General features: G+C 53.8%; 1 protein-coding gene across 3 annotated transcripts; it reads right to left on the reverse strand.

Annotated features, from left to right (window-relative positions):
- Nucleotides 1–435: 435 nt before the first annotated feature.
- Nucleotides 436–17,020, reverse strand: LOC103007992 (cyclin-dependent kinase 11B). 3 transcript variants are annotated; one of them, XM_057533939.1, is made up of 20 exons: nt 16,936–17,020; nt 12,878–13,001; nt 11,956–12,071; nt 10,842–10,969; nt 9,918–10,056; nt 6,052–6,188; nt 5,607–5,729; nt 5,199–5,294; nt 4,962–5,120; nt 4,663–4,728; nt 3,854–4,029; nt 2,985–3,075; nt 2,410–2,531; nt 2,113–2,218; nt 1,770–1,891; nt 1,583–1,690; nt 1,372–1,488; nt 1,134–1,282; nt 863–1,052; nt 436–778 (listed from the first exon to the last, which is right to left on the reverse strand). In XM_057533939.1, the coding sequence occupies exons 2-20, from the start codon at nt 12,986–12,988 to the stop codon at nt 686–688; spliced, it is 2,349 nt and encodes a 782-aa protein (XP_057389922.1). In that variant the 5' UTR covers nt 12,989–13,001; nt 16,936–17,020; the 3' UTR covers nt 436–685. The 3 variants fall into 3 exon arrangements, with proteins under 3 accessions (XP_057389922.1, XP_057389931.1, XP_057389934.1); XM_057533948.1 differs by lacking the exon at nt 16,936–17,020 and adding an exon at nt 12,759–12,805 and having other exon boundaries at nt 12,878–13,002; XM_057533951.1 differs by lacking the exon at nt 3,854–4,029 and having other exon boundaries at nt 4,667–4,728.
- Nucleotides 17,021–17,475: the final 455 nt, after the last annotated feature.

Consider the following 17,475-nt stretch of genomic DNA (forward strand, 5'->3'; position numbering starts at 1 on the left):
AAAGAGCTGAGCTCACGGAGACTGCCTTTCACCCCTCCCTCGAGTGTAGGGGCGGGGGCTCCCCACCCAGGAGGCCCAGGACCCAGCACAGGACCAGCCGCTTAAAGAAGGAAATGCCAGACCCTTCCTCCAAGAATATTTTACTACATCTTAAAACACGTAACCACCTTGTACAAAAACCTGCTGCGGCTGTGAGCTCGCACGCCTGGCTCTGGGGCCCTGGGTGAGGCAGGAAGGTGCTGGAGCAGCAGCCTGAAGATTAAAAAGTACCAACCCCCCGCAGCTCTGTTCCCAGTCACCGCCAGCACCCGACTGGCGTGGCCGCCGGTGGTCACCGTGGCTGAGTGTGTGTGTGTGTGTGGGTGTACGGATGCCCGCCCTCTCCTCGCAGGGCAAGTCCGATACATCTGAAAAAGCACAGCCTTTCCTCCCACGGCAAGGAAAACGTGATTTAATTCTACAAATTTACAAGCCAAGATAAAATGAAAACATGGAAAACCCCACGAGGCCAGCAGCCAGTCCTAGACTTGAGGTCGCGTCCACGGCAGCCCCGTGGCAGTGGAGGCACCTGGTCAGGGCAGGACGGGGGTCTGGACCCAGACGCCGCCTCCAGTGTCTGCCGCTGTCCCAGCTGGGCCTCAGCGGTCGGCGCTCCCCAAGGTGGGTCCGGGGTCGGCTCTGAGCCTCAGAACTTGAGGCTGAAGCCTGGGCCCGCGGCTGAGGCCCCCTGGTTCGTGGTTGTGAGGTGGAAGCCTGTCTCCTTCAGGTCGTCGTCACCCTGTGGACACAGCGGCTTCGTGGGGCCCCGGCCGGGCCAACCCCGCCTCGAGGACCCCGCTCCCCTCGCCAGCCCGCCCCTCACCAGCTGGCTGTAGCCCAGGCCTCCCTCTGGTGGCCGGGGGCTGGTGCCCCGCTTCACCCTCTGCTGTTCGCTCTTGGCGGGCCATGTGGGGAACATGGAGGGGTCGATGGGGAGGGGGGTCTCGCGGAAATACTCGTGCTTGAGGCCGTCCTCTGCGCTGACCCTCCTTCCAGGGAAGTAGGTCAGAAACCTGGGAGAACAAGGCACTTGGCAGGGGCGGGGCTGGGCGGGGAGGAGGCGGGCTGAGGGCGGGGCGCAGGGAGGGACGCACTTGTTCATGAGGTCGAAGCCCTGATCTGAGAGCAGAGCCCCGAAGCGCTTGCGGAGGTTGTTATACGGGTACTCGGTGAAGGTCATCTTCTTGACGGCGGGGAGGTCGTTGTAGCCGGGCCAGATTTTCTCACTGGGGGTCCCCAGGTCCTAAAACAGGGCGGCGTCTCAAATAGCCGGGCCCTGCAGGGAAGAGGCACCTGGCCCGGGCGCCTGCACACGTCCCCAGGGGCACCCACCTTGAACACTTTGTTGATTTGATCGATTTCCGACTTCCCAGGGAACAGCGGCTTCTGAGTCAGCAGCTCCCCAAAGATGCAGCCCACCGACCACATGTCCACGGCCGTGGAGTACTCCTAGGGGTCAGGGAGTACTCCTAGGGGTCAGGAAGGACTCAGGGGGCTGGCGGGTCAGCGCGCCCAGGGCAGGCTCCTGCACACCCACACTCACCTTGGCGCCGAGCAGCAGCTCGGGGGCACGGTACCACAAGGTCACGACCACCGGGGTGTAGGCCTTCAGAGGGGACCCATACTCCCGCGCCAGCCCGAAGTCCCCCACCTGTGAGGGCAGAGGGCGGGCTGTGGACGACTCCATGCCTGGGAGCCGGCCCCTCCCCCGAGCCGCCCCCAGGGCTCACCTTGAGGATGCCAGCGTGGCTCAGCAGCAGGTTGGACGTCTTGAGGTCTCGGTGCAGGATCCAGTTGTCGTGCAGGTGCTTCACCCCACGCAGCAGCTGGATCATCAGGGTCTTCACCTCCCCTGGATGACGACAGGTCGGCACGCGGCTGGTCCCCCGGGTCATCGGCTGCCTCAGCAGCCACCAAGCTTCCCGGCACCCAGCACCCGGGCACTCACACACACCCAGTGCGACAGGGTCAGAGTTCAAGGTCAGCACTCCCGCCCCCAGGCGACCTGAGCGTAGGACGTCCCTCGGGGATCTGGGTCTAGGGCCACAGCAACGGGACTGAGTCGGGCCCTACCTGGCAGGAAAGGCTGCTTCATGGTTTCCATGAGGCTCTTGAGGTCGTGCTCCACGTAGTTCATCACGATGTAGATCTTGTCCATGTTGCTGCCCACGACGATTTCCTAGGAAACAACAGCAGGTCCCGTGGCCTGGGGGTCCCAGGCCAGCCCTGCCACTGCCAGCTCTCCCAAGAGACCTGAAATCCCGGGGCCCAGACATTGGGCGACAGCAGGGACCTCCTAAGTGCGACGGCCACCGGCGTGTGGCACTTGGGGGCCCCGCGGGGCAGAGGCGCGTGGGCCGGCGGCCTCACCCTGACGGTGACGATGTTGGGGTGCTGCGCCTTGAGGATGGTGTTGATCTCCCTCAGCGATGTAATCGGGAAGCCCTCCTTCTCCTTCTCCATTTTCAGCCGCTTCAGAGCCACGATTTCATCTGCAAAGAAAGCAACGTGAAGACCAACATTGAGCAAATATTCTTCCACCCACACGTTCTCCTTGTTTCATCGCTGTTCCCCCACGATCACAGGACATGGCCAACCGGCCTCCCCCCGGTGCTCAGGGCCTCGACTGCTTCTCTGAGGCCCCGCCAAGGGCGCACACCTGCCTGCGGCTGCAAGCAAGCAGCACAGACCCTCGTGGTCAGGCCGACTTCTGGCCTCTGGAAGCGCCAAGGGGCCAGCTGCTCAGGTGTGCACCGGTCAGATAAGGCAAGGCTGAGGCCCAGCACCAGGGGAGGGGCGACAACCAGGACAGTAGGGAACTATACCCAGTGACCCTGACGCTGAAGGTGCCGGCGCCCCGTGGTGCTGGCTGGCACTCTGGGCCGCCCGGTCCATGCGCCACACCACCCCTTCCCTTTGGGGGACCATCCTGGGACTCGCCCCACCTGTTTTCTTGTCCTTAGCTCTGTACACCACCCCGTAAGTGCCTTCTTCGATCCTGTTCAGGCACTGGAATTCCTCCACACTCCGACAGCCCTGGGAGGAAGCGCCAGCATGAGGGCGTGGCAGCGGGGCCACGGCAGCGGGGGCCACACCCCAGAGGGAAGCCCCGCCTGGACGTGTCAGGAGGGCCCGCAGGGCGCGTGGGCAGCGGCCTGGGAACGCTCTCCTCGCCTCAGTGAGCATGTGCCCCTTCATCCGGAAGCCGGCCCTGGGCAACCCCCCACCCCGCCACCTCCAGCCACCTCATCCTAAGATGAGGCTGGGACAGGGGTGGCCCTGCGCACTACACCTCCAGCTGGCGCAGGAAACCCCCAGGAGCTGGGGCGGCACTTGGGGCTGGGCCACTGGCCTTGGGGCGCCTGGAGCACCTGAGGCCGCTCACCCTCTGGAGACCTGCCCTCTCCAACCCCCTCCCTCCAGCATTGTTGTTACTGACTTTTCCCAACAGAAAATGTGCGCTGCCTCATAGCACTGCCCTCTGACCCCTGCACAGCGACCGGGCGAGGGGGGCAGGTGCCCACTCAGCCCAGGCCGAGGCAGAAGTGACTGCAGAGCTGACCGCCCGCCAGGCTGCCCACCCCCTCCACATGGGGCCCCTGGCGGGCGTCCTGGCTGCGGACGCAGGAACTGTCCTCCCCCCAAGACTGCTGGGCAAGAGGCCGGACCATGATCGGGGACACGTGAGAGGCTGGTGGCCGGGCCCACCCAGTGACAGAAACCCCCAGTGGGGACCCAGCTTCTGCTCTCAGCAACCGGCCCCGTCCATGAGCAGCAAAGCAGAGCCAGGCCTGGGGCAGGGAGGGCACCTGACCTGCAGGGCTGGCAGGTACTTGGGCAGCTCCTGTTTGAGCTCGATGGGTGACAGGGCTGGGGAGTCGGGCACGAAGTCCCCCTCGGTGAGGGCGCTGCTCTGGGGGGTGCCCTCGCCCACCTCCTCTTCCCCCTCTTCGCTCTCTCCAGAATCGCGGTCAAATCGTGACTCTGGAACTTCAGAAGTTCAACCCAATTACGAACCAAGAACGAGCAAGTGTGGCTACCCCACCCGTTCTGGGGGTGGGGACAGCGAGTGCAGGAAGAAGCCATATTGAGAGCCCCGGGGGGCCAGGCACGGGCTGCGCCCTGGACAGAGGGCACCGTGTCTTGGGGCCACTGGCCGGGCTGAGACCACTGTGAGCCACTGACCGGTTGCGAGTTCCGAGGCCCGCCCAGAACTTGCAGCCACCGGCCAGAGGGCTTGGCCTGGCTGCCTGCGGAGGCCATGCAGCCCCTGGTCAGCAACGGCCCTGTGGTCGGAGTCGAGCTGGCGTTTCCCAGCCTCCCCTGGTGTCCAAGCCCAGCACCCTCAGGATGGCGCTCATTCAGCACTGTCCCTTCTAAGGGACGCCAGCTCCCACGGGCCCAAGCGGCCAAGTGCGGGGTGCTGGGGGAAGCAGCTCCCCGTGAGCCAGCTGGGTCCTGGGACGCACCAGCCAGGCGCTCCCTGTAGCTCCCGGGGCACAACGTGCCTCTGAGAAAGGTTATTTCTTAGGTCGCTGCCCCGCTCACGACTCAAACGTGGGTCAGCACCCAGGTGAGGGGCAGATGAGGAAGAGGTGAACCACCACTCGGGGGGCCTCTCACCAACCAGGACGTGGTTTTCATTTTCTCGCTCCTCCTCTTCACTCATTTCTTCTTCACTCACTTCCTCTGTAAAGGAAACAGGTGTCAGCTCGGACCCTCCACAAGCAGAAGCGCGGTCCGCTTCAGCCAACAAGGAAGCAAGGGGCGCCCTATGTCGTCGACTCGGGAGCCTCGTGTAAGTCCCAGACAGCCAGGCGTTTTCAATCTGGATATATTTCTACTGAGATTTCAAACTGCCCACCTGTAGCTTCTGCGCTCTTACGGGGTTAAACCGCGGGCGGGCGGGCACTCGTGCTCACCGGCTGACTGTGCGGACGCGTCCTCGGAGTTGCTCCCGGTCTCCTCCTCCTCCTCCTCCTCTTCCTCCTCCCCCTCCGACTCTTCGCTGCTGCTCCCCTCTTCCTCCTCCTCCTCCTCCTCCTCCTCCTCCTCCTCCTCGGAACCTGACCCTGATTCCGCTGTAGGAAGGAAACGGCCAGCAGTGAGCTTCGCCCCCGTGTGGCCACGGACTTGGGCGGGGCCGGGCGAGCGGCTACCTGACGAGGACTCAGCTGAGCTGGTCTTCCTCTCGCTGTCGCTGATGTCCTGCAGGTCGGACAGCAGGTCTCTCTCCTCCACTTTCTCTTCTTTTACTTAGGGAACAAACCATCGAAGATGAATGTGGGGAAGTGCTTTAAACTAACAAGATGCGATGGCGCTTGTCATACGAAGACTAACTTCGGTTTGTACGAGGAACCGCTCACCCAGATGCCTGGGAGGAAGACAACGCTTCAAAGGACCAGTAACAAGCGTTTCAGCTGGTACACTTATTTCATACACAGTCCCTCTCACACAGCACGCAAGCGTTTAGCGCATCGTGATGTGAAGCAGCAGCCACTTTCTGTGCTAGACGGCCCTCGCAAAGACCACCACACGCTGGCCCAGCTAGCGCTGTGCGGCCTCACCTGGCTTCCGGCTGTCCCCCAGCTCAAACCTCTCTCGAGGCGGCCGGAGTGGACTCCGACTCCAGTGGCTGGCTTTCACCTTGTCGCCATAGTCCTCTCTCGCTGTCCGGTGATGTGCAGACACTGCGCACGAGAACAGAAAGCAGCTGGTGCCGGAAGCCCCCTTTCCCATGGCGCACACTCGCCTACAGCACCGGAATGGAGCACAGGAAGCGACCAGAGGACCCAGGTGGGCTTTCCAGGCTGCTCTCTATTGGTCAGAAGGCAGGGGCCAGAACCCACCTCTCCAGCCTGGGCCTGACCCCCCAGTGTGTGGACCCCAGACACAGCTGTCTGGGCCAGACAGCCCACACCCCAGGAGCCGCAGGGTCGCCCCGCCCCGCCCCTCGCCCCACCTCCCCGCTGGGCCCCGCCCCTCGCCCCCACCTCCTGGCCCCGCCCCCACCTTCCCGCCGGGCCTCGCGCTCCTTGCGCCGCTCCTCGGCCCGCCGCTCCCGCTCCTTCTGCTCCCTCTGCTCCTTCTGCTGCTCCCGCAGCTTGCGCTCCCGCTCTCGCTTCCTTTCTAACTGCTCCAGGCGGTCCCTGCAACCAGCACACGCCACATTTACCCCCGAAACAGGAAGTTCTCCTTTTTGCCCCCAGTGCTTTTGCTCGCGTTGATAAACTACTTCTCCGGGCTGTTCAACCCTCAAAGAGCTTTTTAAAAGCAGAACATACACGCATGCGCGTCCTGGGAACCTCGTTCCTAAAGAGTCACACGGCAGAAAGTGCTGTTACAGGGAGGTAACAGCTGCCTGGGGCACAGACCCCACTGGCTCCAGAACCTTCTGCTCGGCAGCTCTACCGAGACTCGCCAAGAGGATTTCCCTCCGTGCACACAATGTAAATCCACCTCTACCAGGAGCCAAGTCTTCCTGGGCCTCCAAGGGGTGGGAGAGCCCATCTGCGGAAGCGCGGGGGAGCCACAGACCTGGGCCGGGCGCCCTGCGGCTCCTGGGAACAGCTGTCGTGCGGGGGTCAGGAAGTATCAGTGACCAGTGACCGAAACACGTGGGGTCGGCGGCACCGGACGCCAAAGAGTGGAAACCCATCAGTCTGTTAACTCTCAGGTCCCTACAGGGTTAAGTCCAAATACAACTTGAAAAGCGAACACGTTAAACAAAAAAGGCAGCGTTATACACATAGAAAGGAGCACAAGCGAAAAACGGTGAGCGCGCAACCAGGGCCGCCAGTGCTGGCCACACAGACGTCACCACTGGAGGGGCCGGACCAAGGCTACTGGGCTCCACACACTATTGTATAAATGCCACTGAGCCCAAACTATCCCCAAATCAAAGCGGAAGGAGACCTCCCTGGCGGCCCAGTGGTCAGGTCTCCGCACTTCCAGTGCAGGGGGTGCGGTTTCGGTTTCATGCCGCGCAGTATGGCAAAACAAACAAACAAACAAAAAGTGGAAGTATAACTTACATATAGAATTCAACCAGCGAGCTCAGTTTCTCTGAACACATCCCTAGAATCGGGCAACCATCACAAGCCGGCTTCAGGACACTCCCATCACCCACTGATCATACCGCCCGCGGCCGCCCCCCGCCCCCCGCCTCCCAAGCCTGCTTCTGCCTGCTCTGCATCTCCCAACGTTTCTTCTGCTTGCTTTGGGATGAGTTTGCTTTTTTTCTGGTTTCCTTGGGTAGGAGGTTAGGTTATTGATTGGACAACTTCCTTTTCTGCTTTCTGGTTTAGCTGCTTACAGCTGAAACACTTCACTCTAAGCACAGCTGGAGCTGCATCCCTAAGTTTTGACACTTTGTCTTTGCTCTCATCTTGTTCAAAATATTTTCAGGGAATTCCCTGGTGGTCCAGTGGTTAGGACTTGGCGCTTCCACTGCTGGGGCCTGGGTTTGATACCTAGTCAGGGAACTAAGATTCTAGAAGCTTTGCGTCGCGACCAAAAAAAAAAAAGTTCAAAATATTTTGTTTTTCCTTATAATTTTTTCTTCGCGCCATGGGTTTTTCACAAATGGGTTGTTAGATTCCCAACATTTGAGGATTTCCCCAGGTTTCGTTCTGTTGCTTTTTTTTATATATAAATTTATTTTTGGCTGTGCTGGGTCTTTTGCTGCGCACGGGCTTTCTCTACTTGTGGCGCGCGGGGGCTGCTCTTCGTTGCGGTGTGCGGGCTTCTCATTGCGGTGGCTTCTCTTGTTGCGGAGCACGGGCTCTAGGCGTGCAGGCTTCCGCAGTTGTGGCTCACGGGCTCAGTAGTTGTGGCTCACGGGCTCTAGAGCGCAGGCTCAGTAGCTGTGGTGCACGGGCTTAGTTGCTCCGCGGCATGTGGGATCTTCCCAGACCAGGGCTCGAACCCGTGTCCCCTGCATCGGCAGGCGGATTCTTAACCACTGTGCCACCAGGGAAGCCCTGTTGCTGACTTCTAATTGAATTCTTCTGTGGTAAGAGGGCATACTTTGTATGGCCTCAATTCTTTTAAATTTGAGACGTGTTCCATGGCCTGGCGCACGGTCTCTGTTGAAAACTCAGCCCAGGAGCTCTTGGGGCGACGCACGTCCCGCGGCTGTGGCTGCAGGGCTGTGTCCACCTGTCCCCCAGCCTCTGCTCACCTGGGAAGGCCTTTATTTGTCCCTCACTTCTGAGGCTGGCTGTACTGGATACAGAATTCCGGGCTGGCCGGGTTCCTGCCTGCGGCCCCCCTGTTTCTGATGAGAAGCACCCCGCTCGCTGCTGCCCTTCATCAATTTCTCACTAGCTTCCCCAGTGTGACTGTGACTTTATACTTATCCTACCTGGGGCTCACTGAGTTTCTCGGAAGATAAAATGGTTTCTGTCTAATTTGGGAAGTACTCATTATTTAAAAGCCACCTCTGTGCCCCCCATCCCTCCCACACGCCACACGCGCGCTGGTACACTGGATGCTGTCCCACAGATCTTGAGATTGAAGATCCTTTCCTCTCTGTCTTCAGAAGGCATGAAGTCTGTTGCTCCATCTTCAAGTTCCTTGCTTCCAAGTCTTCGCCAAATCTGGAAACGCTGTCTATTATGTCTTTCTTCCTTAATACGGGGTCAAACCTTCTTATGTCTTTGTATGTCTCAAAACTTCTTGTTGAAAGCTGGACATTCCAGGTAACATCTTGCAGCAACCCTGCACTTGAATTTTTCCTCCCAGTTGTTGCTGTTTAGTAAGCCGCTGGGCTAATAACCCTGTGAACTCTTGTCTCCCTTGTGCAATGTGGCCACTGTTGCATTTTTCCATGTGCTCCTCTTTATTTTCAAGCTTGGCTTCCATGGGGTCACCACTTTGTCTGCACAGCTGTGTGACTGGACCACACTGGACAGAGCACAGGGCTTAGCAAACGTGGGTGTGTCATGTGCCAGCAGCCAGGACACTGAAGGCTCTGCTGGCCTCACAGTGGCCTTAGACCCCAACCTCCCAGCTGCATCTCTCACACTCCCTGAGTCCTGAGAACGAAGGCTCTCCTCACACCTGCTGTACCTGCCCTCTGTTCGGCCCCGGCTGCTGGGAGTGTCAGCACCTTCCAGCCTGCGACTTCCCTTCCGTGGAGCAGCCCATCTCTCAAGCTCTCTCTGGAAATGACCGCAGGACCCAGAGGTGGCCCTAGGATTCACACCTGGGCCACGCAGAACAGATCTGGGGTGAACAGACGCTCTCTCCTGGAACTCTAAGCCCACACAGAGGCACCTGGAGACAAAGGCCCAGGAGTCTGGTGTCCCAGCTCCCGGGCCATTTCAAGGCCTTTGGGATTGCCTTTGTTACTTCTCGTTTTGTTTCTTGTTTGGAAGAACCAGAGTCTATTTCTGCTGCGACCCCAGACAACCCTAAGCAACACATCTTGTTGGTCCTTCCTGGACAAGGCCCCCTGGAACAGAGCTGGTGCAGAGCAGGTGCTCAGCACACACCTGCCGAGTGAGCAGACGGGGAATCGCCCACACCCCTGGCCTCCCCGCACTGACTCTGCCTCAGGACTCATGTGCGGGGACTGGCTGCCCCCAGAATGGCTCCACCCGGGTCTAGACAGCAGCCCTCGCCCTTCTCCCCAGGGGCTCCGGGCTCGGGTGTGGACAGCCGCTCCCCTCCTCCAGCCACCCGCCACCCCTCCCTACTCTCTCTCCTTCCCCCACTGCTCTATGTCCAGCCCAAACGTTTGCTCCTCGCCTCTCGATTCCTCTTGGACCCCCAGCTCCGTCCAGCCGCATCCCTCCCTGCAGGCCCATCTCACAGGCTGAGGCGGGGGCACCACCAGCAGTCAGGACCCCGCTCGCTCGGGCTGCCGGCCTCACCTCTCCCTCCGGGAGTGCTCCCGCGCCAGCTCCCTCCTCTTCTGTCGCTCCCACTCGCGGCGGGCCTTGTCCTGCTCCTCTCGGTGCCGCTTCCGACGCTCGTGCTCTCTCTCCTTCTCCTTCACTCTGGCATGCTTCCCTAGTGGGAAACAGGACATGTCGTATGAAGAAACTTAACCTCCAGAAACTCAACTTAAAAATACCCAGTGAAGAAAAGAAAAAATATCTAATCATTGACTTGGAGAAACAATCATGACTTTCTGTTAAAAAAAAAAAAAAGGATGAAAATATAAAACTCTATGCAGTAAGCCTCCAGTTGAGAAAAAAACAAAAATAATGTGATTATCACTGAATAGAACTGTGATCTCCATCTTTCTTTCTAATTTTCTGTATTAAATAAACTGATTAGACTGTATTCGTTTCATGATTTAAAAAGAAATCACCATTTGTAAAGGATACAGGACAAAGCTTATCTCCTTTTAGTTTCTACATCACATTATACACCATGTTAGCCAACTGAGTTTAACAATGAGATTTATATCAGGCCCCAGGCCCAGTTTTCCCAACACCCCTAAGAAGCTCTTAATACTGGTATGAGATCAAACCCATTGTTTCAGTTTTATCAAGCATCTGTTCCTTAGTTAAAGCAGTGTAGCATTGAAGACTGTGTTTTCCCTTGTTGAATTAAGACAGTTTTGTAGGTAGACAAACTACCCCAGAACAATGCAATGAGGGGGAAACACACAGAAGAAAACACAGAAGGAAAACAAAGTATGTATTCAGAATGATCTACAATAAATTTATTTTTTTAGCTAAAATTTGATTCTCTTCGCTTTCGACTGTGCTCTGGAGAAGACAATAGATCATGAAATAGGAGCGAGACCACATGTGAACACAACACGAAAGAAGGCAAGTGCTCTGTACCCCCTTCTGCGGAATGACTACGATGCCTGCGTTTCTCTTTCCTCTTTTCGTCTTTCCTGTGATGAGCTTTTTCTTTCCGAGACATCTGCTGGGGTGGTTTGATAGCCAAAGAATCATCTTCCTCTCCTCTGAAATAAGACACCACAGCATTACATCACGCCCGAGAAAGTAATGTGAGGAGCACCGGGGTATCGTGGAGTGTCTTCAACCCAGAGAGATGAAGGGTCAGAACAGACAGGTGAGTCTCAACCATCAGCTAAAGGATGATGTTCATTAGGAAACCTAAGCCCAAACTGTGTATTAAATACAGATTCAGATGGAAAGTGTTAAGTGGGGAATCAGCGTGAAACATGGAACAAAAAGGCCTCTCTGAGGAACATTTAGGGTATTCATGATCTTGGTCGTGGGGATAGTTTACAGGTATATAACAACGTATCAAACCGCACACCTGAAATCTGTGCAGTTTGTCATTTACACCATAATAAAGTTGTTAAAAAAGGTCCCACAATTTTAATCAAACTTAATGATCTCAAAAGGTCATTTAACAATATTTTCAACTGATTATATAACCAAAATCTTGGGAGAATTCACACCCTATGCCTTTTTGCCTTAATTTCTGGTTATGTTGTTTTTAACTGCTTGATGATGGACATGAGAAGAAAACAAGTGAGGACGAAGCACAGCACGGGAAGAAATGTCAGGACATACAGACCTCGGCAGGACCGTTTCTGCTTCAAGGCCTTGCTCCAAGTATCTTTCATCAGCTACTTTGGTTTATTTGTAGATAATTTTAGACAGTAATTATACAAATCATCACAAACATACAGCAGAATTCTTTAAATGTACCATGTGAATGGTGTTCACTTCACTGCAGAATGATCACAAAGAAAGGAACACACGCTCAGGCTTTTCCTAAGAAGAGGGGAGAGCTGGTAACTGACACCACACAAGAGTCATTTCAATCTAGAGGTAAACCTCAGGTCATGACCTCAAACTTTCAAAATAACACTGAGAAGGGCCAGCCAGGACCACGGCCCTGTCACGGGGCTCAGCCTGTCTCCTCAGGTGAGTGCACCTGCAGCCAGTGGGCTCCTCCAGGGCCACACTCTCTCACCTGTCTTCCATGGAGTCCTCTCTTCTATACGGCGAGTTCCTTATCGTTATCTCCATGCGGTGGTCCCTCAGCTCCCCCTCCTCAAGGGAATCCCGCTTGGAATCCCGGTCATCAGACTAAGAAGCAAGGAGAAAGTAATTTTCCTTACAGATAAGCCTATTTTTAGTAATACTCAAACCTTGCCAATATCCGAAAACAAACTTTCATACACACTTTGAGTGGACCAATGTTATAAAATATAAAAAACTTTCATTCAAATCCCGTGACATTAGAATTTCATATAACCCTCTGTAACCCAGAACCTGAGAAATTTAACACCAGCGTATATGACAAGGGACATTAAACTCTCTGACAAGTATGTTAGCTATTTATATTAACCAGAACTGAGCCTTAAAGCATATTTTATACACCAAATACTTTACAGTATCTCAAAAAGCACTCATAAATACGTAAGAAAGGTCTGCTGCTAAACTTATCAGAAGAGGCATTTCTTTCAATGCCCCTTACCAAATTACTAAAGTTTTCCTATGTTATTAGGCAAACCAAGAAAGGTGTAAAACAATAATACTAATTTCAAGGAAGCTTCCTACTATACTAAAAATACTTGGAAATGGTGTCATGAATATAATGATGAAATGAGAAAAACAAGCCCAACCGCACTAGTGAGTTTAGGTTCAAAATACTTTATTTTCCATGTAGCTGTGGTCATCTATATGCAGCTTTAGTATGTTATCGATCTGCTGTCAATGTAAACTGAGTATTTGAATGTTTTTGTTAATTTTTAGAATAGATTTTGGGCTCACCTGCGACATTTGGAAGTACAAAAGAACTTCACCGAAGAAGCGTTGTTCTAATGGAAAAATGAGGGCAAAGAAATTAAATCTCCTTTAAAAAAAACACTTACTTAAAAAACATGGCTTACGTTTTTTAAGCGTTTTATCTCTGCTTTCTCCTCTTGTTCCTTCCGTCGTTTCTTTTCCTGAAGAATTTCATCTAAAGTTTTCACTTTCCAAGAGTCCTTTTCATCACCCATTTGAGTTAAAACACTGCAAAAAAGACAAAAAATTCAAACTGTGTCAGGACACAGCAAACTGTGGTTTGATGCTATGCTGTTTCTGAACACTTCTGCCTTGCCACTTTTGAGCGTTTCAGTACAAATCTTTGTTAAGAGGGATGGGCTCTGCCAGAAATAAACCCACACACCTATGGTCAATTAATCTTTGACAAAAGAGGCAAGAATATACAATAGGAAAAAGACAGTCTCTTCAGCAAGCGGAGCTGGGAAAGCTGGGCAGCTGCATGTAAATCAATGAAGTTAGAACACACCCTCACACCATACACAAAAATAAACTCAAAATGGCTTAAAGACTTAAACAGAAGACATGCCACTCTAAAACTCCTAGAAGAGATCACAGGCAAAACATTCTCTGACATAAATGGTACCAGTGTTTTCTTAGGTCAGTCTCCCAAGGCAACAGAAATAAAGCAAAAATAAACAAAGAGAACCTAATCAAACTTACAAGCTTTTACACAGCAAAGGAAACCGTAAACAAAACAAAAAGACAACCTACGGACTGGTTGAAAACATTTGCAAACGATGTGACTGACAGGGCTTAATTTGCAAAATATACAAACAGCTCATACAACTCAACAGCAAAAAACCAAACAACCCAATTGAAAAAAGGACAGAAGACCTAAATAGACATTTCTCCAAAGAAGAAAACAAATGGCCAATAGGTACATGTAAAGATGCTCAACATCGATAATGATTAGAGAAATGCAAATCAAAACTACAACAAGGTACCACCTCACACCCGTCAGAATGGCCATCAATAACAAATTCTAGAGAGGGTGTGGAAAAAAGGGAAACTTCCTACACTGTTAGTAGGAATGTAAGTTGGCTCAGCCACTATGCAGAACAGTATGGAGGTTCCTCAGAAAACTAAAAATAGAACTACCATATGATCCAGCAATCCCACTCCTGGGCATATATCCAGGCAAAACTATAATTAAAAAGGATACACACCCCCCCTCCCCCATGTTCATAGCAGCACTATTCACAATAGCCAAGATATGGAAGCAACCTAAGTATCCATCGACAGATGAATGGATAGAGATGTGGTACATATATACAATGGACTATTACTCAGCCATAAAAAGGAATGAAATACATTTTCAAGGACGCTGCCCGGAGAGAGCAGTGTGTTACTGAGACCATTCGGACTACATGTGCGCGTGAACCCCGTTAAGGCCTCTATATAAACTTGCCAGACCCTGGTGGGCAGGTGTGGAGATCTACTCATCTTGTGGACACCCAAGACAAGCCTCTATTACCTCCTATTGGCAGAACCTACGCGGGCGCCAGATGGCGAAGCGGAGACGCAGTGAGCAGCCCCAGCTCCAGCACCCCAGAGTTTGGAAGGATGGGACTGGAACCGGAAGACAACTGCTCAAAGACCACCAGAGCACCCCATTAGGATGCAGAATGTTCTAGGACGCACAGAATTTATGGCTATCTTTGGGAAACCACAACTTTCAAAAGTCCACTTAATTAGAAAGACACTGCCACTGCTGCCACTGACTCCAAAGCCATGCTGTATTTGCTCTGATCTGCCCCAGCAACATGGATGCCCAGGACCCTGCTTCTCAATATCCACAGGTAGAGACTGGACAACGGCATGTCTCTTTAATTCTGCTGCCAAAAAATCAGTTCATGTGCCTGTAGAAATGGCAAAAATGCGCCCCCCCCCCACAAATGCAGTCTCTGCCTCACTTCCAGCCTTCAAATCTCAGGTATGTGTATCTGACTGGCTGAATCTAAATCACATTGAGAACCCTAGTTTCACGGGAGTCTGGGAAACACAGCATTCAGCGTTCCACTCTCTGCCTTTCAGAAAGGCAAACTAGAAGAAGGGTGAAGTGGATATTGGGCACAGGTCTACTGTTTCAATCTCGATAATGATCCTTTGCCAGGTGTTTTTTGAAACGATTAAATGTGGTAATATGTGGAAGTGCCTATTTCAGTAGCTGCATGTAATAATATGCAATAATCGGGTTCGCTTAAACCACTTATTCATAATTCAAGAATAAATTTTCCATGTCCAAATGCCATACAATTAATATTCCAAACATGAATTCACTATCAATTTGTCCATGGGTACAGTTGGAAATGACCCCTACTTGTCTGAGATTATAACTGTGTATAGAATTCACACCTTAAATTAACTGCTGTCCAGAACGGTAGCCACTAGCCATGTGTAGCTATTGAGCACTTCAACTGTGGCCAGTCTGAATTAAGCTGTGCTCTAAGTATAAAATACACACTGGATTTCAAAGACTTTGTGTAAAAAATGTAAAATACCCCATTAATAATTTTATACTGATTATTATATGGTGAAATAATAATATTTTAGAAATACTGGGTTAAGTAAAATGTATTATTAAAATTAAAAGAAAAGAATGAAATAACGCCATTTGCAGCAACTTGGATGGACCTAAAGATTGTCATACTAAGTAAACTAAGTCAGAAAGAGAAAGACAAATACCATGTGATATCACTTATATGTGGCATCTAAAATATGACACAAATGGGAATTCCCTGGCGGTCCAGTGGTTAGGACTCGGCGCTTTCACTGCTGGGGCCTGGGTTCAATCCCTTGTCAGGGAACTAAGATCCCAGAAGCCACGCGTGGCCAAAAAAAAAAAAAAGAAAAGACACAAATGAACTTATCTACAAAACAGAAACAGAGTCACAGACATAGAAAACAGACTTGTGGTTGTGGGAGGGGGAGGGAAGGACTGGGAGTTTGGGGTCAGCAGAAGCAAACTATTATACACAGGACGGATAAACAACAAGGTCCTACTGCAGAGCACAGTGCACTATATACAATTTCCTGTGATAAGCCCGTAACGGAAAAGAAGATAAAAAAGAACGTGTATACATGTATGACTGAACCACTTTGCTGTACAGCAGAAACTACCACAACATTGTAAATCAACTATACTTCGATTTTAGAAAAACTGAAAAACTAGAAAGAAAGATTAAAAAAAAAAAAAAGAGTGATGGGCTCTGGAAAATGACCACTTGGATTCCAGTCTCTTTGCTGTCATTCCTGTGCTGTACAGGGCTAGTTACTTCATCTCAGCTTACCATTCCGTAAACGGTAAGAAAACCACCTATATGACAGCATCAATGGGGATTAAACGAGATCACCCAGGTAAAGCTCGTAGCTCAGTACCTGGCACTCACCAAGCACTGTTTTTGCCGTCAGGAGGATTTATTAGAAAGACAACCTGGGGGCTTCCCTGATGGCGCAGTGGTTAAGAATCCGCCTGCCAATGCAGGGGACATGGGTTCGAGCCCTGGTCCGGGAAGGTCCCACATGCCGTGGAGCTACTAAGCCCGTGCGCCACAACTAGTGAGGCCGCGAGCCACAACTACTGAGCCCGTGTGCTGCAACTACTGAAGCCCGCGCGCCTAGAGACCCTGCTCCGCAACAAGAGAAGCCAGCGCACCGCAAAGATGAGTAGCCGCAACTAGAGAAGAGCCCGCACGCAGCAACGAAGGCCCAACACAGACAAAAATAAATTAATAAATAAATAAATTAAAAAAAAAAAAGAAAGACGACCTGGGCTGCGTGGGCCACTGGCCCACCGGACGGCTGCAGCCCCAGCACGGGATACGGGGAGGCCTGGGTGGTTGCTCCGAGAGCGCGCTCCCAGACCAGGGCGCGGGTTCTCGGTTCTTGGGGTTCAGTCCCGCTAGCCCGGGGTTCAGCCCGGCAGAAGTTGGCTCGGGGAGCTCCTGGGCCCGCCGCCTCCTCCATTCCGAGTTCCGCGCCGGGCGAGATGGCCGAGGAGGCGGGGAGTGTCGCCCGCCCCGGTCCACGCGCCCGAGGCCCGCCGGGATCCGAGAGTTTAGGTGAGCCGGCCGCGCCCCCCTCAACCCCGCCCCGCCCGGCCCGGCCCGCCGCCACTCACCCCTACGCCGCCGCCGCCGCCGCCGCCGGACCCGGAGCCTGAGAAGAAACCGCCCGGCGCGCGCCAGGAGCGTCGTCACTTCCTGCGTCGGCGCGGGCTGATGACGACCGAGGGCGGGTCCCGCCGGGTCCCGCCCCCCCGTCCCCCCGTCCCCCCGTCCCCCCGTCCCCCAGCCGCCGACAGCAGACCTGCGCAGAGTGCCGGGCGCGCTAGCGCGTCATTACGGGCCTCGGCGCCGAATGCTGACGACGCCCGGGGTGCTGGGGCGGGGCGAGTCCCTGCGGGCAGCTCGGGTTCGGGGGAAGTCCGGGCCTGGCCTGGTCGGGTGCCCGGTGCTGCGCCCTTTCTCCCCGTCCCCGTGACCCCGACCCCGGCGGTGGCGCGGTGGACTCCGAATCTTGCCTACGGAAGACTTCCCGCCAGACCGGGGCGGGGAGAGCGGTTGCCACGGGGTTTTAAGCTGTGCTAAGGCGGGGGAGGGGGGCCCTCAAAGTCCGTGCACTCAGGTTCTCCTGCGAAGGGTTTTAAAGACCCTCATCG

This window comes from Balaenoptera acutorostrata, chromosome 1 (assembly GCF_949987535.1).
Source record: "Balaenoptera acutorostrata chromosome 1, mBalAcu1.1, whole genome shotgun sequence".
Lineage (NCBI taxonomy): Eukaryota > Metazoa > Chordata > Mammalia > Artiodactyla > Balaenopteridae > Balaenoptera > Balaenoptera acutorostrata.

Coding starts and splice junctions, on each gene's coding strand:
- LOC103007992 (XM_057533939.1), bottom strand. CDS start 12,988: ATGGGTGATGAAAAGGACTCTTGGAAAGTGAAAACTTTAGATGAAATT. Junction 6,189..9,917: donor GAGCACTCCCGGAGGGAGAG/GTGAGGCCGGCA, acceptor TGCTGGTTGCAG/GGACCGCCTGGAGCAGTTAG. Junction 4,729..4,961: donor CGCGTCCGCACAGTCAGCCG/GTGAGCACGAGT, acceptor TTTCCTTTACAG/AGGAAGTGAGTGAAGAAGAA.